The sequence below is a fragment of the Ictidomys tridecemlineatus genome, chromosome 15 (genome assembly GCF_052094955.1).
Source record: "Ictidomys tridecemlineatus isolate mIctTri1 chromosome 15, mIctTri1.hap1, whole genome shotgun sequence".
In the NCBI taxonomy this organism is placed as follows: domain Eukaryota; kingdom Metazoa; phylum Chordata; class Mammalia; order Rodentia; family Sciuridae; genus Ictidomys; species Ictidomys tridecemlineatus.
Window position 1 is genome coordinate 13,965,134 of NC_135491.1, and position 22,238 is coordinate 13,987,371.

Sequence of the window (22,238 nt, forward strand, 5' to 3'; positions counted from 1 at the left end):
GCTGGGGTTGTGGCTTGTGATAGAGCACTTTCCTAGCATGTGTGGGGTACTGGGTTCAATCCTCAGCACCACATAAAAATTAAAAAATAAAGGTATTGTGTTCATCTACAACTAAACAAACAAACAAAACAACAAAAAACAAAAAAAAACAACGCAGCCCTGGCAGTCTTATGTAAGAAAGACTCCTCCTAGTACTCGCATGTTCTTTAGCTCATTAGTTTTGCTGAAATGCCTTCACAATCCATGGGCCAGTTTCCAGAGTGGCGAGTAGCAGGTAAGAGTGTTACTTCCCTGCACTCTGCCCCCTATTCCCATAAGCAAATGCTCTCTACCATGATAGTTTCCTTTGAATTTTACCTCTTGAGCAGGTCCTGGGGAGCTATAGGAAGGCCCAGATAAGAGGACAGGTGACAGAGGCTCCTGAGGGCCTCACTCCACCACTTCAGTAAGGCACAGCAAGGAAGGAGTCCCTAGCCCACTGCCACCAGCTCCAGGAGATGCAGATCTCTGATTTCCCTGCCGCCCTGAACCCATATGTGCTGCCTGGCATGTAAACCAGGTCAGTGAGAGGGGCGAGGGAGCGTGGAAGGGGGGGCACGTAGCTAGTGGCAGGGAAGGAATGTTTTTTGAGCTACTGCTGTGCACAGGGCCCTCTACAGACACTCATTCCTCAGGTTTTTAGTTAAGTGCCCACTATGTGCCCGGCACTGCAAGGCTGTGGGAATTCAGCGGTGACTAAGATAAGCAAAAGTTTGTGCCCTCGCTGTGTTGACATTCTAGAGCAGAGAGACAATAAACTGATAAACAAGTAAATATATATAGGATATAAGTCTGCAGTGATACAGAAAAAAAAAAAAGAAATTGATAAGGGGAGGCAGGGATAGGAGCTTAAGAAACATCAGACTATTTTAGTAGAGACTGGGTCAGTCCCCTGAGGGAGTGGGGCACACAGTGGCCCTGGGGTGGTGTCCTGGTGTGGCTCAGGAGTGACGGTGGCTGGAATGAATGCCTTTGGAAAATCAGTTGGGGACAGGGCAGACCCCATAGTGTCCTGGGGCTCCTGTCAGAACTTTGGCTTTTGCCCTGGGTCATTCTAAAGGGGCAGGAACCATAATGACCCTAGCTTTATAGGTGAACAAGTGAGGTTCTGGAGGACCTGGCCCCTTCTAGCTGCCCAGCTAGGACAAGGTGGTCATCTGAGGGACCCTTTATGCTCACCTCTGCCTGGAATCCTGGGCCCTTGTGGCATCGTTTGAATCTCAAGGATGCAGCCTCTGAGGGGCTTCAGTTTAGAAACCGTTGAGAAATAGTCCCCTGAGCCAGACAGATGGAAATAAAAAAGTTTTAAAGAAAATTTAAAGTAATTTATTATAGAGCGTTTGCAGCATAGAGATAAATTAGTCAATGATACCCATGTAGTCAGCAGCTCTTAAAAAAATTAATACAACCAGGGCTGGGGCTGTATGTAGCTCAGGGGTAGAGCGCTTGCCTTGCACTTGTGAGGTACTAGGTTCAATTCTCAGCACTACATAAAAATAAATACAATTTAAAAAGGAAAAAAATAAATGTTTAATAAATAAATAAAACCTCACCAGCACAGTCAGAGCCTTGTTGGGTTGCCTCCCATCTCCTCTCCAGTTGCCTCCCCTCCTTCCCCATCTAGACTGACCACTGTGTGGTCACACTGTGTGTGATTTCATTTCTATGCATAGGTCAAGAAGTTGCCTCCAGCTTCCTTGTGAGGGGTCAGGCCACCACTCCAGTGGGATCAGTGTACACATGGGAGCACCAGGGGTGTCACTTGCCTGTGGTCACATGGCCAAGAGACAGCCTGAGGCTGAAACTCAGTTCCTTGGGACTCCAGAGGCATCCTTGTGCACAGATGGCCAGGCCTTCTTGAGGGGGAAGGGGGAAGAGCCCTGCTTTGGGACATAGGAGGAGGCCCAATTTGGGCTTCATGTCATCTGAACTTCCAAACCAGGGTTCCTCTGTATGGTTACTTCTTTTGTCTTAAAATGCAGAAAAATACATGGAAGATACTTTCTACAGTGCAGTAGAACCAGTGGTTGTAAAGCAGGTCCCAGTGTGACCACAGGGAAACAGTGTCACCTCCCAGAGTTTCCCTAAGACCCTTCCTTTGTGGCATTTGTTGACATTTGTTTCTCCTTGATTTTTTTGCAGAGGAGAAAGACGTTCTTAAACAGCAAACAGCATGACCTGTCCTGTTTCGATCTAGCTGTGAATGGACTCTCACTGGCTGTGTTACTTTGTGTCTGATTTCTTCCACTCCGTCTAATTCTGTTATGCCTCCTCCCTGTGGCGTGAGTGGTGTTCTGTAAATATTAATTCACTTGTTGATTTATCCAATCTCTTGTGGATGGAATCCTGGCAATCACTAGGAATATTGCTCCTGTGAACCTTCTTCTATGTGTTTTTTAGTGAACAAATGTATTAATTTCTTCTGGGGGACTGGAATTGCTGGGTTATGGGGTAGGCGTGTGTGTGTGTGTATTTTGTTGTTGTTTTGAGATGGGGTCTCACTGTGTTGCCCAGGCTAGTCTCCCATACCAAGGGGTCCTCCTGCTTCAAGCTCCTGAGTGCTGAGACGATAGGTACATCCCACCATACCTGGTGGGATTTTAATTCTTACTGCCAAACACTTTTCCACAGTGGTTGGGCCATTTTGTACTCCTCCAGTATTGCATAGAATCGTGATTCCTCATATCCCTGCTGATGCTTGGTGTTGTCAGTTTTTTTAATTTCAGCATCCCAGACAGGTGGTTTTAATCTTTATGTCCCCATAACTAATGAGGTTGTGCCTGTTCCCTATTCATCTGGGTGTCCTGTGAGTTGCCCTTTCTCTTTTTGCCTTGCTTCCCACGTGGCTCACCTCTGGTCAACAGCTGTAGCCCTGGCCAGAACCCTCAGCACACTCATGCATGGGCGTCCTAGGAAGTAGTGAGTGGGGAAGAGCCATACAGGCTCCCTGCAGAGGGGGTGCTGCCTGCCGAGTGGCCAGCGCAGAGCCCTGCATGCTGCCTGGGTTCCCTCCTGCCTGTGTCCTAGGCCTGCACTCCCTGGTGAGCAGGCTGTCCTCTTGGCCATGCTGCCTGGTGTTTCATCACCAAAGGACTGCGTCACAGACACCTCAGCCGAGGCGCCACCCTCAGTGGGAGGACGGGGCAGGATCCAGGCAGGACACAGGGGATCTTCCAATTCCTCCCCCTGTTCTCGCCTGAGCTGCCGCTGGCTTTTTAGTTGCTGAAACAAGACCATAAAACGTGACTGTGGCGTGCTGAGCCGCTGCCAGGCCTCCACCACTCAGCTGGGAGACTCGAGGTAAATGGCTTCCCCTCTCTGAGCCTCTGTCCTTGCCTGGGCACAGTTACGGCCCCTCTGGTGGGGTGTTACGAGCACTCAGGAGAGGCTCTACAGGAGTGCTGGCACCCTGCCCAAGGCCACCCAGCTGGGGATGGCTCGTGGACTCTGGAACCCTGACCACTCTCGGTCATACCTGACTGCCTTCACTTAGCTTTTGAATAATGGCAGCCATGTATTTGACTTTATCAGGTCCAGATAATGGGTTGAACCCTCTTCCCACAGTAGGTGCCTGAGTGCTGCTCTGGAGCCTTGTGCTACCTGGTTGCAGAGGCTCCGAGAGGTGATATTGTTGGGCCGCCAAGAGGAGCTGAGGCTGGACCTGGGACCCCTGTTCTCTTTCTTCCTCAGCTGAGTTCTCCATCTCAGCTCTTTGGGAAGTGAACTCAGCAGGGAGAAGTGTGGTGTCCACCTCAGCTCCCCGCCACACCTCGGAATACCTCGAGTGTTTTCTCCTGGCTTTGCCCACACCAGCTCCTTCCTGCCTTGGGGACTTTGCATTCACTATTCCTCTGCCTGAAATGCTTTTCCCTGTACCTCTGCACTCCTCACTCCTTGGTCCCTCAAGGTGTCTGCTCATGGGTCCTCTACGCTGTGCGGCTCACATAGCACCCCACTCCCTGCCTGTCTTTCTCTTTACTTTGTTTTCCCTCTCAGTGCCTTTTTGCCAAAGCTGACATGGTTCTGAATGTGTGTGGTTCTGCCTTCTCCCCAGAATGTGAGCTTCATAAGACAGGACAAGGGCTGTATCTTAGTGATGCTCTATCTAGCACTGTCCGAAGCTTTAGGATACACTCAGAAAGACTGGTGGAATGAGTAGAATGCAGAGGTTTCTGCAGCGATCTCTGATTTGGGCTGCTGCCTTGGGAGCCGTGATTAATTTATCATGTTCAGCTGGTATTGGTGCTATGCTGGACACTGAATCAGCTTTGACAGGGGTGGGGAGAATTGCCAGAGGTGGGTGCACAGAACACTGGGAGGCTTCCTGGAGGAGTCACTTTTTGACTGAGACCTCACGGTGGAGGGAGAAAGCAAGGGGATGTAGTCTAGGTGACAGATGCCTGATTTTTTGGGGGGGGGTAGCGAGGCATGTTAATGACCATTGCCATTGTCTTAGCCTTTGGTTTCTGGATGTGTGTCTCAGCTCCCACGGGGCCTACTCAGTACAGCACGGACTTTGTTCTTGTTCTGAGCACATTGGGGAGCTGTGGAAGGGTTTTGAGTGAGGAGAGGGACAAGGTCCATTTAAAATGGAGCTATAGGGATGAGAGCAGAGGCTGTGAGCCCAGGGAGGAGGCCAGGGCTGGAGGAGGGGGCTGTGGGGACTGGGCCGGTGCTGGGGCGAGAGGCGTGCAGGGTGACTGCGCAAGAGGCAGCAGGGATGAAGAGCGGCAGAGCGGGTCCTGAAAGGCTTTGGATATCAAGCTGAGGAGTTTGACTTTTTTGCCAAGGACAATGAAGGGCCACAGAAGGATTCTGAGCAGGGAAAGAACAGAGTCAAATTTGAGAGTCCTTTAGCTGCTGAACAGGGGATAGGATGCAGGGGGAGTCCAGGGAGGAGTTGGGAGCGTGATCCCACTAGCCAGGCCATAAACTGGGAAGGGAACGGGAGGCATGGGGCCAGGCAGTCACATTGCAGATTGACATTGTGGGGAGAGAGTGGAGGGTTCTAGCTGTCCTGTATTCAGGGTCTGAGGCGCCATGCCTGCTTATAAGGAGGCCCTTGTTGCTATTCCCAGCCCAGAATCGTTGCCTTTGCATCTTAGGAGTCCAAAATGTGATTTTCACCATTCTGTTTATGTCCCTGTCGCTGTCCATCTTGCCTTTCCTCCCGCTTCCTCCCACTTACCTCCCTTCCTTCTGCCCAGGGCCTGGGCAGCCTGCCACCGTCACATGCCAGGCAGTAGCGTATCCGGCCCACCAGCTCCCCTGGGGCACGAGAGAAAGCTGATGCCCATGGTGTCCCTAGAGCCAGCTGACACTTCTCTGGGGGCCACCGTAGCTCCTGACCTGCTGTCCGCAAATAACCTCAGGCCAGGAAAGGCAAAAGGCGCCTTGAGCTTCGTGGCTCCAGTCCAGGCCCCTGGCTCCAGGTAGGGCCCAGCTGGCAGCTCCTTGCACCCTTCTGCACTCCGCTTTGGGAACCTGAGACGAGGCAGCAGCCTCGGCGTCCATCAGTCTGTCGGCTGCTGGTCCCTGAGGACAGAAGCAGAGGTCTTGGGGAAGGGACCAGAACTGACTCCTAGGCCCAGACAGGCGCATACACAGTAGGTTGCTTGTTTAGGACCCCAGAATGCCACGCTTGTCTTTTCTCAGTCCTCTTGGTGGGAGCAGGGAGGGAACTGAGGCTGAGAGAGTGGCTTGGGGTAGTCCAGCATGGGGTGGATGGACATTTATTTTGCTGAAGGTGATAGGTTGGTGGTTCTCTGGTTTTGAAAAGAGAGAATGGGAATGAGAAAGAGAGAGTGTGTGTGTGGATATATGTGTTGTGGGGCAGGCAGATGCTGATGGCTGTGAGCACACCCTCCGCTTGGTGCCCAGGGCTGCGTGATTCACTCTGGGTTACCTCAGTACTGGGGCATGGGAGTGATGCACTGGGCAGAGCCATAGCTACCTCAGTGACTGCCCAGCCAGCAGGAAGGGTAGCAGGAGGGGCCTGAGTGCAGAGGCTTGGCCACACATAGGATTGGGGTCTCCGGAGACCTGGTTATGTCTCTGCTAAGTCTGGGCCCTCAAGGGCAGGGCTGTCCCCCATCTTCACTGGCTATACCTGGTACACAGCAGGCCAAGTTGCCAGAGGGCCTCAGAGTCTTGAGTGTCCTGAGGGAAGGGGCTGGGGTGGAATTTCTCCCACTCTGACATGCTCCTTCTTGTCTTCCAGACTATATCCACAGCACCTCCTGCATGTCCTGCTGCCCTGAGCTGTCCCAAGCTAGGTGACAGCGTGTCACGCTGCCACCATGAATGAAGTGTCTGTCATCAAAGAAGGCTGGCTGCACAAACGTGGTAAGGGGTGGCTTTTGCCCATTTGATAATGTGTCTTCCCCTCCTATCCTGACTCTTTGGCATCTGGCACCCTGAGAGGTGGAAGCATAGGGTGATTACTGACCCAAGGAGTTAGTGTTTGTAGCCTCCATGCCACTAGCTACGTGCATACCACTTCATGGAATCCTTCAGGGTCCCTGGGGAGGGAGCTGAGGATCTACTGGGGCTGAGTGTCCAGGCCTAGCTGGACACCCTGGACGAGCCACAGACCAGGCCTCAGGCTCTTCCTTGCATCAGCGATCTTGTTCATAACCCCTTTTTGTTTATTTATTTATTTATTTACTTACTTATTTATTTATAAATTTTGAGACAGGGTCTTGTTAAGTTGCTGAAGGTCTCACATAATTGCTGAGGCTGGCCTTGAACTGATAGTTCTCCTGCCTCAGCCTCCTGATTTGCTGGGATTACCCGAATGCACCACTGCTCTTAGCCTCATTTAATAGGTGTGGAAAGAGGCAGAGAAAGGAAGTCACTTAATTGAGGGAAGTATTCAACAGTCATTTAGCAAATATTCGTTGACATTGTCCCAGGCTTTGGGACACAGTGGCATCCTCATAGAATTCACATTCCAGTAGGGAATGGGGACAGACAACAAATGAGTAGACATGTGATAGTGATAAGTGCTGTTATGCAAAAAACGTAGAAACTCTAAGGAGCAAGGGGCCAGGGAGATGGGCAAGGCAAAGGAGGCTGCTTTGAGGAACCCTGGAGAAGGTGCAGGAGTGAGCCACACAGATAGCTGAGCAAGGGCGTCCCAGGGGGAGGGACAGCAAGGTCAGGGCTCTAACATGGAGGTGATGCCTATTGCGTTGTGTTTTTGCAGTGCTGGGGATGGACCCAAAGCCTTATGCACATAGGCAGGTACTCTCTCTTAAGGTGCCATACAGCCAGCCCATGCCCATTGTTTTCTGGGAAAAGCATGACTGGAGCGCAGTGAGCAGGGTGAAGTGGAGGAGAGAGGAGTGACATAGCTCCCACCATGTTGGGCCCTGTAGGCCACAGAAGGGACCTTGGCTTTAACTCTGGACAGTAGGAAGCCCTGAGTATTGTGATCCATGGTGTGACCTGATGCAGTGTACTGATGGGAAGTTGAGGCGCTAGTGAAGTCATGCGTGGGGAAGAGACTAGACCTTAAGATTCCCAAAGTTGCCTGTTCCCTGGGCCAGCCACCAGGTGACCCTGGGATGCAGGCAGGAAGAAGCACATGCTATGAAATGGCTTTGTCCATAGCTGAATTTTTAGTAGTTGTTCTACTTCACTTCACTTTCTTTTTCTTTTTCTTCTTCTTCTTCTTTTTTTTTTTTTTTTTTTGGTGTGTGTGTGTGTATGTGGTGGTGGTGCTGGGATTTGAACCTAGAGCCTCATGCATGTCGGGCAAACACTTTACCACTGAGCTATCTCCTTAGCCCCTCCCTCTACTTGCACTTTCATCCATTCAGCAAGCACTTATTGATGGATCAGTCCCGGTGGTTCAGGTACAGTCCCTGTGGATCAGTCCCTGTGGTTCGGGTGGCAGGGTTATAGCAAAATCCTGTACTTGTGATGATATCTTACATTCTGGGTGGGAGGCAGGTAGCACCCAGGCTGATGTGAGTATGATGTCGTGGTACATGCTGTGGAGTAGAACCAGACAATGAGAGAAGGATGGGGTGTGAGGTGGGCAGGAACTTGGAGACCCATCTTAATTTCAGTGGTTAGGAGGAGGTCTTCACTAAGAAGAGGATGTCTAAATGAAGACCTGAAGGAGCCAGACTTGGTGGTGCACACCTGTAACTCTGTTTGGGTGGCTGAGGCCAGCCTGGGCAATTTAGCAAGACCCTGTCTCAAAGTGAAAAAGAAAAAGAGGTAGGGATGTAGCTCAGTGGCAAGGTACCCCAGGACTCAATTAACAGTAACCAGGGAAAAAAGACCTGGGGGAGGCAGAAGAGGGCACCACAGCTCACTGGGTCAGGGGCACATGGACAGAGGGGATGGCCAGCGAGTCCTGAGGTGGGTGGGCAGGTGATTGATGGGATTGACCCTGTGGAACCAGGAGAAGAGAACCATTCTGCCCTGTCCCAGTCCACAGACACCAGACAGTGATGCGAGACAGAGGCCACTGCCAGGCAAGGACTCCCCATCAGAATGAGCAGAAGGACCCATTTCCTGCTGCCCTGTCCAGGCAGGGGCAGCATTCATGGCACCTCTGCCCAGCCCCCACAGACAACCCTGAATTTGGGTCTGTTAGTGGAACTTTGCAAAATTTGACAGATGGTGATGGTGGGCAAGCTGTGTCATTTGACTGAGCCTTCATTTTACATCTGTATCTTAGGTTAACAGCCCAGGCCTCTGTGACCATGAGGGCAGGGATTTCCACGTGACTTGTTCACTGACGTGTCCTCATCACCTCAAAAGTGCTTGTCATACAGTATGCACTCAATAAATGATAGTTGGATGAACAACTGGAATTGTGTGTGGTGCGAATGTGCTAGAGTGTGCGAGGGTCTTAGGTCTGTCCCTCAACTCAAGCTTCCCGAGGCCCATGGCTCACTGGGCTCAAGTGCCAGGAATCCTGGAGGTAATTGGAGAACTGTCAAAGGCTGGGGAGTTTATCTCTGGCCTGGGGACTTAGCTGATGGCATTAAGTGGGTCTCAGTCCCTGTTAGGGCATCACTGTCCCAATTCATGCTGCAAGACCAGATGAGTGGTCCACAGTCCTGTCCCTGTCTGCTGAGTTTGCCCAACTTGGACATACCTGCCTTAAGTTAGCACAACACACGTGTACACACCTGTGCTCGTGTACTTCCAGGCCTCCCTGCTGCCTGTCATTGAGGCAGCTGTTGTCTTAGCATCTCTGCTCCAACCCTTGCTGGCTAAAATAATTGCTGTACTGTTTTTTGGAGTGCCCACCCTGCCAGGCTCTGGACTTTGCCCCAGACAAGCTCAGTGTTGATTTTTTTCGGTGTGGTGGGGAGGAGGTTTCCTGGGGATTAAACTCAGGAGCACTCATCCACTGAGCTACACCCTTTTTTGTATTTTATTTAGAGACAGAGTCTCATTGAGTGGCTTAGCACCTGGCTTTTGCTGAGGCTGGCTTTGAACTTGCGATCCTCCTTCTTAGCCTCCTAAGCCACTGGGATTACAGGCATGCACCACTGTGTCCGGCCCCAGTGTTGAATTTTCATAGATGCCCTGTAAGGTGGCTACCATCTTACTAGCAGCAAGAGTGATCACCCAGAGTTTTAGTGCAGAGTGTGAGGTTGAATTCAGGCCTCCTGGCTGCTGAATAAATGAATGTCCTCAAAGTCTAGTTTATGTGCTGCCTCTTGTTCAGCAAGGTCTAAGAATGTGGAGTCCCTTGTGCTACATGTGGGTCCTGCTTGTGGCACAGCCTTAGTACACCACCACCATCATTAGCAGAGTGCCCACCCTCTGCCAGGCTCCTTACAAGGCCAACTTAGTGGTCAGGAGTGCTAGCTCTTATAGGACAACTGTGAACCTTGACAAGGCTGCCTGTGCCTCAGGTTCCCCATACAAAATGGGGGATAAGATCACAAGACTCCTTTTTTCTTTAATTCTAGGTTTCTTGATATCCAAGACAAGTTCTGGATCATTACCTCACCCCTGTGCCAGCGTGCGTGCAATAAAGAAATAGAGCTGGGTACAGTGTCACATGCCTATAATCCCAGTAACTTGGAAGACTGAGGCAGGAGGATTGCAAGTTTGAGACCAGCCTCAGTAATTTAGCAAGGGCCCAGGCAACTTAGTAAGACCCTGTCTCAAAAAATAAAAAGGGCTGGCAATGCGGCTCAGTGGTAAAGTCCCTCTGGTTCAATCCCTAGTCCCCCCCCTCCCCCCCCAAAAAAAAAACAGAAAGAAAGAAAAAAAAACAATCTGCAGAAGCCTCTGCGCCCTTCCCAAGCTTGCAGTTTTCTAATTTTTGTCTTCTTTTTTTTTTAAAAAGAAGGTGAAATTTACATAATATTAAAATAACCATCTTAAATTATACAATTCAGTGGCCTTTTAGTACATTCATGATGTTGTATTAACTGTTACCTCTAACTAGTTCCAAAATGTTTTCATCATCTCCAATGAAAACTTTATATCCATTAAGCAGTCAGTCTCTGTACCCCCTTCCTCCCAGTGTCTGGCAGCTATCAGTTTGCTTTCTGTTTTTGTGGATTTACCTACTCTAGACCCTTCGTATAAATAGAATTGTACAATATATGCTCTTTTGTGACGGGCTTCTTTCACTTAGCATAATGTTTTTGAGGTTCCTCTGTGTTACAGAGGCCAAATAATCAACTTTATGGACATATCATATTTTGTTTATCCATCCATCTCTAGATATATATTGGAGTTGTTTCTCCCTTTTCATTATTGTGAATAGTACTGTTTTGAACAAAATGTACAGTATTTGTTTGAATACCTGTATTCAGTTCTTTCAGGTGCATTACCTAGGACAGTTGCTGGATCATGTAGTCTGTATTTGTAATTTGCATTTATAATCTAATATCTAATATATACATAATATGTAAATGTGTGTAATTATATAATCTGAATCATATTTCCTATATTTATAATTTATAGTATATTCTGTGTTTAACTTTTTGAGGAAGCACCAGATTTTTCTACAGTGTCTTGTACCATTTACATTCCAAAAATGCACAGGGATTTAGTTTCTTCATCTCCTTACTAAACAGTCCTTGTGTGTGTGTGTGTGTTTAGTACTAGGGGTTGAACTCAGGGGCACTCAACCACTGAGCCACATCCCACCCCTAGTTTGTATCATATTTAGAGACAGGGTCTCACTGAGTTGCTTAGCACCTGGCTTTTGCTGAGGCTGTCTTTGAATTCTGTGATCCTCCTGCCGCAGCCTCCTGAACCACTGGTATTAACAGGCATGCTCCACTGAGCCTGGCAGTTTATTTTTTATTTTGACAGGGTCTCTATAAGTTGCTGAGACTGGCTTTGAACTTGCAATCCTCCTGCCTCAGCCTCACGAGCCGCTGGAATTACAGATGTGTAATACCATGCTCAGTTTTGTTTGTGTTTTTTTTTTTTTAATATTTTTTTAGATGTTGATGGACCTTTATTTTATTCATTTACTTATGTGTGGTACTTAGAATCAAACCCAGTGTCTCACAAATGTGAGGCAAGTGCTCTACTACTGAGGTGCAACTCCAGCCCCTTTTGTTTGTGTTTTTAAGATTATCATTATTGCTGGGCAGAGTGGTACACGCCTGTAAGCCCAGCGGCTTGGGAGGTTGGGAAGAAGCAGGAGGATCCGGAGTTTAAAGCCAGCCTCAGCAACAGCAAGGCACCAAGCAACTCAGTGAGACCCTGTCTCTGAATAAAATATGAACTAAGGCTGAGGATGTGACTCAGTGGTTAAGTGCCCCTGAGTTCAATCACCGACCGCCGCCCCCCCCAACCGCCAAAAAAAGATTATTATTATTACAGTCATCTCAGTGCGTGTGAAGTAGTGTCTCATCATGATTTAGATTTTTTTTCTAACAACTGTGTTATTAAGAATTTTTTTATGGCTTGTTGGCCATTTGTATAATCTTTGGAAGAATGTCTGTTCAATTCCTTTACCCGCTTTTTAATAAGCTGTTTTTTTGTTGTTGAGTTGTAAGAGTTCTTTATATTTTTCAGATACTAGACTCTTGTCATATGAGTTGCAAGCATTTTTTCCTGTTCTGTAGGTTATTTTTGTCTTTGTCCATTCATCCCTCCCCTCTTTCCCTCCCTGCTTCCTTCCTTTTCATTCCTTCTTTCCCTTCCCTTCCTGTCTCCCTCCCTCTTTCCCTTCTTCCCTCCTTCTTTTCCCTTTATTTTACCAGGGCCTCACATGTGCTAGACAAGCTCTATCACTGATCTACATTCCCAGCCCTATTTATTAATTTATTATTTATTTTTGGTATTGATGATTGAACCCAGGGGAGCTTAACCACTGAACCCCGTGTCCAGCCCTTTTTATATTTTACTTAGAGACATGGTCTTGCTGAGCTGCTTAGTACCTTGCTAAGTTGCTGAACTCTGGACTCATGATCCTTCTGCCTCAGCCTCCCAAGCCACTGGAATTATAGGAGTGCGCCAGCATACCCAGCCTCAACCCTTTTTATTTTTGTTGTGAAACAGTCTTGCTAAGTTGATAGGCTGGCCTCAAACTTGGTATCCTTCTGCATCCTGAGTAGCTGGAATTATAGGCATGTGCCTTCACACCTGGCTGCCTTTTTACTTTCTTGATAGTGTTCTTTCATGCACAAAAGTTTTTCATTTTGATAAGTTCACTTTTTTTTTTCTTTTTGCTTTTTGGTGTCATCTAAGAGTGCCAAATCCACGATAGTGAAGATTTAATCCTTTGTATTCTAGTTAGAGTTCTACAGTTTCAGCTCTTAGATTAATAGATTTTTAATGCGTTTTTGTATGTGGTGGATAGTGTGAGGTAGAAGTCTGACTTCACTCTTTTGCATGTGGACTTCCAGGTGTGCCAGCACTATTTGCTGAATTATTCTAGTGAGTGCTCTGGCACCCCTTGTTGAAAGTCATTTGACCTTAGTGTTTGGGTTTGTCATTTAACTTCTTGATTCTGTTTCATTGGTCTATATATTTATCCTTTTACCACACTGTTTTGGTTATTGTAGCTTTGTGTAGTCGGTTTTGGAATTGGGAAATATGGAGTCTTAACTTGGCTAAAAATTTTTAATGTTGTCTTGGATGTTTAGAATGCCTTGCAATTCCATATAAATTTGAAGATTGACTTTTCCATTTCTCTAAAAGGGCTGTTGGAATTTTGAGAGAGATTTCGTCACACCTGGTCACTCTGAATATTGTCAGCCTGACAATGTTAAATCTTCCAATCCAGTAACAAGGGATGTCCTTGCATTTATTAGATCATTTTTTTAAATTAATGTTTTATAGTATGAAAACCTTTTATCTCCATGATTACATTATTCCTAAGTATTTTATTCTTTTGGGAACTATAGTAAATGAATTTTTTTTAAATTTCCTTTTTGGGCTATTGGTGTTGGTATATAGAAATGTAGCTGATTTTTTTAAACATTTATTTTTTAGTCATAGGTGGACATAATATCTTTATTTTATTTTTATGTGGTGCTGAGGATTGAACTCAGTGTCCCACACATGGTAGGCAAGCGCTCTACCTCTGAACCTCAACCCCAGCCCCCCCCAAGCACCTGATTTTTGTGCATTGATTATGCTAAACTTATTAACTCTAGAGGTTACTTTGGACACAATACTTTTATTTTATTTATTTATCTTTGTATGGTGCTAAGGATGAAACCCAGAGACTTAACATGCACTAGGCAAGCACCCTACCACTGAGCCACAATCCCAGTCTGGGTATTTTTTTTTTTTTTAATTGGGGTCTCAATATTTTACCCAGGTCAGCCTTGAGCTCCTGGGCTCAAATGATCATTTGGTGTCAGCCTCCTGAGTAGCTGGGACTTTAGGTCCAAGTCACTATGCCTGGCTATTCTGTAGATTCTTTGTGCTTTTTCTCTACATAGGATCACATTATCAGCAAAGTAAAGGTAATTTTCTTCTTTCCTTTTCCCTTTAGTACCTTTTATTCCATTTTGCACAGCAGTGGTAAAGATAGGCATCCTTGTCCTGATCCTGACCTTAGGGAGAAGCTTTCCGTCTTTCCTTATTCAGTGTGACGTCAGTCGTCAGCCGTGAGCTTTTCATAGATGCCTTTTATCACATTACGGAAGCTCCTTCTGTTCATAGCTTGCTGAGTATTTTTATCCTGAAAGGGAGTTGGATTGTCAGATGCTTTTCCTGTGTCGATTGGGACAATCACGTCATTATTTCAATGTACATTGAACCATCTTTTCATTCCTGGGATACATTTCACTTGGTCATGGGATATAAATGTACGTATATATATTTTAAAACAGATTCACTTTATTGGCCAGGCTGGCCTTGAACTCTTGCCTTAGTCTTCTGAATAGCTGGGGCTCTCGGTCTTCACCATCACACCAGGCATCTTTTTAATATGCTGTTGAATTTAGGATTTTGCTAGAGTTTGTACTTTATATAAATGGAGTAATTTATATCTACATTTGAGAGAATTTTATAAGTTAAAACCCACTCATGAGATACTTAAGACAGTGCTTGACACAAAGAGCACTGTGGTATCATTATTATTCATTGCTGTCTTCCTCCTCAGTTAGTGGATGGCCCCAGAAGAGGAAACAGTTCAGAAAAGGGAAATGATTTACTTACATCCAGCAGATATACCTCAGTCCACTGTGTCCTGCCTCTTCATGTGCCATGGAAGTCAAGTGCCTGACACACACTTCTTGCACAGTGGACTGATAATGAAGAGCATTCATTGAGTGTATGCAGTGTGCTGGGCTCTTGAGCTGGGTGTTTCATGGTTGCTGTCTCATCATTGAGATATAATAGACATGCCTTACAATTTAGCTTTCTGAAGGGGACAGTTCAGTATTCAGAGTTGTGCAACCAATACTACAGTCAATTGTAGAAGATTTTTTTTACACACCAAAAGATTCTGTCCCCATTGGCCATCACCTTCCAGTCTTCCCCTAAGCTCTGCATCCCAAGTGGACTCATATAGATACTCCTCAACATGGCAGGATTACATCGCAGTAAACCTATCATAAATTAAAAATACATTTAATGTACATAACTTACAGAGCACTGTAGTTTAGCAGTAAGGGATGGTAGTGTTAGTTGAGCACCTTTGTGATCATGTGGTTGACCAGGAGCCCAGTATCATATACTGTGTATAGGTAGCTTGGGAAAAGTTCAGAATCTCCCATTGAAGTGTGCTATGTACTGAAGGCTTGTTGGCCTCATGCTGTCATAAAGTTGAACCATTGTAAAACACTGTCTGGAATTTGTGGTCCTTTGTGATCGACTTCTTTCACTTAGCCTAAGTATGGTTCATCCACTTCATAGCATGTATTAGAACTTCATTTCTTTTTATGGCCTACAAGTTTTCCATTTGGATCCACCAGGTTCTGTTGATAAACCACTCATTGGTTGATAAATATTTGGGCTGTTTCCACTTTGGGGCTGCTATGAGTACTGCTGCTATGGATGCTCATGTGTGGGTTTTTATGTGGACATTTGTTTCACCATCTCATTTCACCCTTGGCAGCCCTCAAAGGAGCGGGTCCTTGTAGAAAGTGTTCAGGCAAGTGCATGTGGGTCCTGCCTCAGCCTCTTCCTGGCTCCCAGCTTCCAGAAAAGTGGAAGGGATTGCAGGTACTCGAAGGGTGTGGAAGCAGCTATAGCCCACCTGGCACAAAAGTATTTGGACATTTGATTCACCTACATGGCCATGCTGGTGAATTCAAGCCCATGGCATTTGGCCTTAACAGGGTCACAGGACATGTGTGTTTATAGGCCTGGGCCTCCCTTAGGATGGGACCATCTGGCAGGGATAGCTTGCTGTTGGCCACATGCTGAGGCAGCTGGTGTTCTGGGGCACTGTTACAGGTGCCTTCCTGCCAGGCATGACCCTGTGGATCATTCAGGACCAGCCCAGTGCCCCAGCCTGCGTCAGCAGGAGCCACCTTGAGGGCTCCCCTGGGAGAGGCACATTCATCCACCCTCCTCCCACTGTGGTGCCCCTAGTGAGTCACCCTCACACTGGGCTGCCTGCCTGCCTGCCTGCCTGCCTGCCTGACCGCCTGGGATACTGTTCAACCTTGTCCTGACCTCTCTCCTCTCCCGCCTCTTTCAGGTGAATACATCAAGACATGGAGGCCACGGTACTTCCTTCTGAAGAGCGATGGCTCCTTCATTGGGTATAAGGAGAGGCCAGAGGCTCCTGACCAGACTTCACCCCCCTTAAACAACTTCTCTGTAGCAGGTGAGTCTCAGGGCAAGTAGGCCAGTGTTGCAGAACTCAGTGAATGGCTGGCAAGTCTTGGGGGCACATGGGTCTTGGCCATTCTTGAGCCAGAAGACAATCTGGGCTTGTTTGCCCTCAGATCCATTTCCCATCCTTCTCCTGCTGTCCCTCCTTGTCAGCTGGGTGCTTTGGGGTCATCCTATGGGAGGTGGAGAATGAGAAGAGGGTGTAAGCAGGGCATTCATACACACCCTTCCCTGGGCCCCAGCTCCAGCTCCACCTGGCCCTGTGGTTCTAGTTGGAGTGCTGTCCTGCTCTGGTAACAGCCTCCTCCCTTCATTCCTCTCACCTAGAAGGGTCATGGCTTCCCACTCAGCTGATCAGGGCTGACCTCATGTCCTTGGTTCCCTCTGTAGCACCTGAAATGGTGCTACAGAGTCAGCTTTGCAAACCAATTTCCTTGCCTTGTTCTTGTGGAACAGGGGACTCCCCCAACCCCCACCTCCTTTCTTCCCTGCTGACGTGATTTGTACTGTGTCCTTGTTGTACCTGCTAAGAATGTTTCACAGGCAGCCCAGTCTCCTCGGCACCATCCTCTCAGGTCTCTCCTACAGCTTCCTCCCTAGCCCAACTCCTCCCTGGAGGCTCTCCTGCAACCCAGCCCTCCACTGTCTGTAGGAAGCCTTTTTCCTGGCTGCTTTCTCCATATGCTGGTGGCTTCTGCCTCGACTTCTTGCTTGTACTCCCAGCCTTTCCCCAGCAGCTTCCTGGACATTTCTCCCCAGGTATTCTCCAGGTTCCTCATACTCACCATGTTTCAAACTGACCTTCCCACCTCCCTTCTCCTTCCCTCTTTCAAACTTGTCATCTTCTTAGTCTCCTTGGGACAGCTCTGTTGTGCCTGGTGTTGGTCCCAAATGCCTCTCCCTCCTGCTGCAACCTGCTCCCTTTCCTCCCCTGCCTGCCCCACTCTGCTGCAACTCATCCCCTCCATCTGGGTCCTGCCACAGCCTCTTCCCTGGCTTCTGGCCTCCAGTCTCATCCTCCATGGCAGCCAGGGGATCTGTCTCAGTCTGTCCATGTCCTTTCCATGGCTCCCTGCTGCCCTGAAGACAAAGTTGATATTCCTTACCATGGCCTCCAAAGCCCTGTCCAGCTGACTCTGGCCCACCTTTCCTAAGTGGCTGCTCTCTTTCCCCTGTCTAACACTTGGAGCAGAGTTGGCATCCCTGAGTATGTTGGGCGCCTCTTAACCGCTGGGCTTCTCTGTACATGACATCCCCGCTGACTCAGTTTTCTTTGCCTTCAGGCCTCAGGTCAGAGATGCCCCTTCCTCAGGGTTGGATGCTGCAGCTAGGTTGAATGCTGCCTCTGGCTGTCTCTGTCCCAACCCGACTGCTAAGTTGTTACCATCTGGTGGTCTGCTCTGAGGGCAAGGCCAGAGCTGTCTTGATCTCTGATAGGTCCCCAGCACCATCTGACATGGGACTTGACACAAAGGTGGCTCAGGGAATATGGGCTGCAGGCCAGCAGGGTCATCCCCTCACTGTCCCAATCCTCCTCCCCTGCCTGCAGAATGTCAGCTGATGAAGACTGAGAGGCCAAGGCCCAACACCTTCGTCATTCGCTGTCTGCAGTGGACCACTGTCATTGAGAGGACCTTCCATGTGGACTCTCCAGATGAGAGGTGAGTCTGAACTTCCATGTGGCTGCCCTTTGAGAATGGTCAAGCTTGGTGCGAGGGGAAGAGGCACAATGGACATATTCCCCTGGGCCCAGCTGAGGAATTCCCAGTTTTCCACACTTCTGGTGTGAAGTCTTCTACCTGGAACTAAGAAGAACTGGAAGTTTTGGTGTGAAAATTTCACTCTGTCCTTGGACTTGTAGGCACATCAGAGTCACTGATGACAGTGACTTGTTAGAAAGAGCTTGTTAATGACAGACTTTAGGCCTGACCACTATGGAGGGTCAGCAGACTGTTCCTAGTGAGCATCTTTGTTGTTCCAAAGTAGGTCTAGAAAGTCACTTTAAAAGTTCAATTTAATAATCAGAAGAAGTTATGTAGATTCATCTGGTTCAAAAGTCAGGCTGAGAGTGGGAAACCAAGGCACATATCTATAATCCCAGCAACTCAGGAGGGTGAGGCAGGAGGATTGCAAGCTCAAGGCCAGCTTCAGCAATTTAGCAAGTTTTTGTCTCAAAATAAAAAATAAAAAGAGCTGAGGTAAACCAATCCCAGTACCCTGGGTTCAATCCCAGTACCAAAAAGAGGAAGAAGAATTAAAGGCAAGCTGGGGCTTAGCTCAGAGCTAGAATGTTTGCCTAGCTAGCATTCTCGGGGTCCTGGGTTCCATCTTCAACTCCACAACAATACCACAAACAAACAAACAAACTGCCTTCCCCTGTCCTTGCCATATGGAATGAGGAGGTGTCTGGTGAAAGTTTCACTGTTACCCGTTCCCCTTCCCTCCGTTCTCCATCCCCCAGATAACTACTTGTCTTCTGTGTGCTTGAAGAGCAGATGGAGGCCTTGGCGCCTGGGTCCTAGAAGGCAGCACTGCACCCACACTGTTCTGAACTTGCCTTTTGCACTTCACTGAGTATCTTGTGGACTCTTTCCGTCTCGTCTCGTATAGAGAGCTGCTGCCCCACCACAGTGTTTTTTTGCTTCTCTTTTTAACAGCTGGACATGTGCATCCCTGTTTAACTAGCAGTTCTTTGTTAATGGTGACTGGGGTTGTGTCCAGCCTTTGGCTCACTATAAGCAATGCCACAGTGAAATGTGTGCTGTCTCATTTCTCATGTGTGCAGGTCAGCCTGTATGAGGAATTCTTAGAGTAGGATTGCTGGGTCACAAGAATGTATTCTTGTCTTTTTTTTTTTTTTTTTAAATGGTACTTGGAATTGAACCTGGGTCACTCTACCATTGAGCCACATTCCCAGCCCTTTTCAGCAGCTTGCAAGTTGTGGAGGCTGGCCTTGAATCTGTGATCGCCTCTTGAGTCACTGTGTTCAGCTTGCAAGTGTTGTTTTCAGAAATAGTTCTATGAGGTGATGTCTGAGTGTCTTCATGGCCTTGTGTTTTCAAACATTTGGGTTTTTATCAGTCTGAGTAGTGGGAAATAGCCCTTCAGGGTTTCTCTCTCTCTGGTTGAGTTTGAGCTTCAAGGGCCATGTGAATTTCCTTTTCTGAACTATCTGTTTATATCTTTTTTCTATTGAGTAGTTGGTGTTTTTCTTATTTATATCTGAAGGTTCTTTGTATATTAGAAAACTCATTCCTTTTATAAGGAGTGGCAAAGTTCTTCCTCCCACTTCATCCTTTTGGACATCACTTTGAGAAACACGTCTAGCTTGCCTGTGGGGTAGGGCTTCTGCTGACCCTCTGGAGAAGCCTAAATAGGGCCATGCAAGAGAGCTTCCTGCTGTGATGGAAATGTTAAGTGTGACAACTGAAGAGTGGAAATTTGATCTTAATTGCCTTTAATCAATTCCAGTAGCCACTCATGGTTAGTGGTACCCTCTTGGACAGTGCAGTTCTAGAGCCTGCACAAAATAATATCACAAGATGTTACCACAGTCTATTCTGTAATTATTGTTGCATATCTCCCCAAGGTTAAAAATATACTTACCCCACCAAGGGGAACAGAATTACCATTTCAGGCCAGCTTAGTTGTTACTCAGTTGATAACTGGGGACCAAAATATAGGCTGTCAGTGAGAGCGAATCTGACAAATAGATGCTTAGGACCTGGGTGTTGGGCTGAGTTGTTTTTTGCTTGTTTGTTTGTTTGTTATGTTTCTTTTTTTTTTTGGTAGGAGGGGGGCTGAGTTTTGAAGGATGGATAGGAGGTGGGAATTAGAAAGGTCCAGGAAAAGGACTGTTCAGCATAAACTGAGGCCTGGAAGTGAAACAGCTTGTGTGTCCCAGGGACCACAGAGAGTTCTGTGTCACCAGGGAATCCACCAGCGGAAGTCTTGGAAGAGGGGAAGTGGAGGCGCTTGAAGCTGGAGGGCCCAGCCAGGGCCTTGGCCCCTAGATGGAGATCCCTGCAGAGCTTGGCAGGCATTTAATAAATTGGGGTTTGTCACAGGGTTGTTAAGAGATTCAGGGGATGATAAACAGGAAGCTCTTGATTCAGCAGTACCTGGCACACAACTTGCAAGCCTGGAAAAGGAGCAGCAGGGAGCCAGCAGTGGTTTAGTAGGCAAGAGAGATGATCTAGTTTCCATTCTCACAAGGTGACACACCCTTCAGTGTGGTATGACTCCCATTACTAAGACTGTGGGAGCTGGATGGAGCATTTTTCCTTTTCTTAGGAACTTCTGCTGCCTTTGGAGAGAGAACCGCTGGGTTGGATCCAGAGAGACCAAACCCCAGATTCCTGCCCTTAGCCCTGGGGGCGTTGTGAGCCAGAAACCCAGCAAGAGGGAGGCCACTCTGTTCTGCTTATGGCTGGCCATGCTTTCCTTGCTGCTCTGCCCCACATAGGCCTGAGGTCACTGGTTGCCCTGAGTCTGGAGAGAGATGGGGTGGCAGGGGAGACAGGAAGCACGCTGGTGGCTGAACATGGCTTGGACACTGCAGCACCTTCCTTACTGGGAACCTGGTTGCCTCTCCTGCCTTCCCCAGGAAGCTGGGGACCCTCCTCGCACCCCACCCTGCTGGCAGCTTGTTTCAGATCAGAAAAGTTGAAAGAATAGTATCACTGTATGAACCTGCAGGTACCTGCACCTGGGTGCAGTATTTATGCTGTATTTACCTCATCGGGCTATTTTTACTGAATCTTTTGTTATTTTCCTGATTATTTTGTGCTTCTGTTTGTACTTCATGACACTATTCCTTACCACTGGAGACAGGCATCTGCCACGAATAAGGACTTTCCCTCACAAGATCATGATATCCTCACACCTGAGATGAGTATACAGGTTGAGCCTCTTGATCTGGAAATCTGAAATCCGAAATGCTCCATCATTGGAAACTTTATCTACCAATATGATGCTCAAAGTTTCAGATTTTGGAACATTTTTTATTTTCCTGTCAGAAATGCTCATAAGGGCTATGCAAAAATCCCCAAATCCAAAAAAAATTCCAAGGTTAGATATAAAGCGTTTGAATGAGGGATGCTCACCTGTAACGTGTGTTTACTGCTCCCCTCTCCTTACCTGTGCCATACTCGAATTTCCCCAGTTACCTCCAAAAATTTTTCTTCAACAAGGATTCCTTTAGGTTCCTGCTGTCTCTTTGGCCTCTTTTAATCTACTTTAGCCCTCTGTCCCCCTGCCCTCCAAGAACTGATAGCCTTGACAAGCCAGGCTGACTGTCTTGTTGTAGAAAGGCCGAATGTGTCCCTTACTGCCTTTTGACATTGTTTGCTTTGTTCCCTGTGGGTGTATTTCCTATAAAGTAGAAGTTAGGTCCACAGTAGGGTTGGCCCACTATAGCCATGCCTCCTGTTGGTAAGGAAGGTTCTGTTGGAACGTGGCCATGTGCATTTGTATATGGCTGCTCTATGGCTGCTTTTGCCCTGCTGTGGCACAGTTTAAGAGTTGTGTCAGAGCTGGTGGCCTGCAGAGCCTGGATATTTGCTACTTGGCTCTACAGAATGTTTGCAGACCCTTAGCCTTGACAGGAGTTCTTAATAGTGTATATCCAATACACTTTTTTTTTCTTATATAAAAAAAAAGTTTTTAGTTGTAGGTGGACACAATGCCTTTATTTATTTTTATGTGGTGCTGAGGATTGAACCCAGTACCTTACCTATGCTAGGCAAGCACACAACCACTGAGCTACAGCCCCAGCCCCTGGACTCTTTTTTTAAAATATATTTTTATAACTTTATTTATTTTTGTATGTAGCACTGAGGATCAAACCCAGTGCCTCACACGTGCTACACAAGTGCTCTACCACTGAGCTACAACCTCAGCCCCTGTGTGATCTTTGATCTTTTTGATGTAATTTCTCTGCTCAGGAATCTGAA

At 47.5% G+C, this 22,238-nt stretch overlaps 1 protein-coding gene across 6 annotated transcripts in view; it reads left to right on the plus strand.

The window, feature by feature from the left end:
• Akt2 (AKT serine/threonine kinase 2) overlaps positions 1–22,238 on the plus strand; it is a 49,818-nt gene that overhangs the window by 12,408 nt on the left and 15,172 nt on the right. For 3 of the 6 annotated variants that reach the window (XM_078032068.1, XM_078032072.1, XM_078032071.1), the window contains 3 exons: positions 6,260–6,384; positions 16,148–16,276; positions 17,834–17,945. In XM_078032068.1, the coding sequence (XP_077888194.1) occupies positions 6,339–6,384; positions 16,148–16,276; positions 17,834–17,945 (287 nt within the window). In that variant the 5' untranslated portion in view covers positions 6,260–6,338. Of the gene's footprint in view, positions 1–3,279; positions 3,340–5,246; positions 5,472–6,259; positions 6,385–16,147; positions 16,277–17,833; positions 17,946–22,238 lie in introns of those variants that run through there. The other 3 variants (XM_078032069.1, XM_078032073.1, XM_078032070.1) reach the window with 2 other exon arrangements.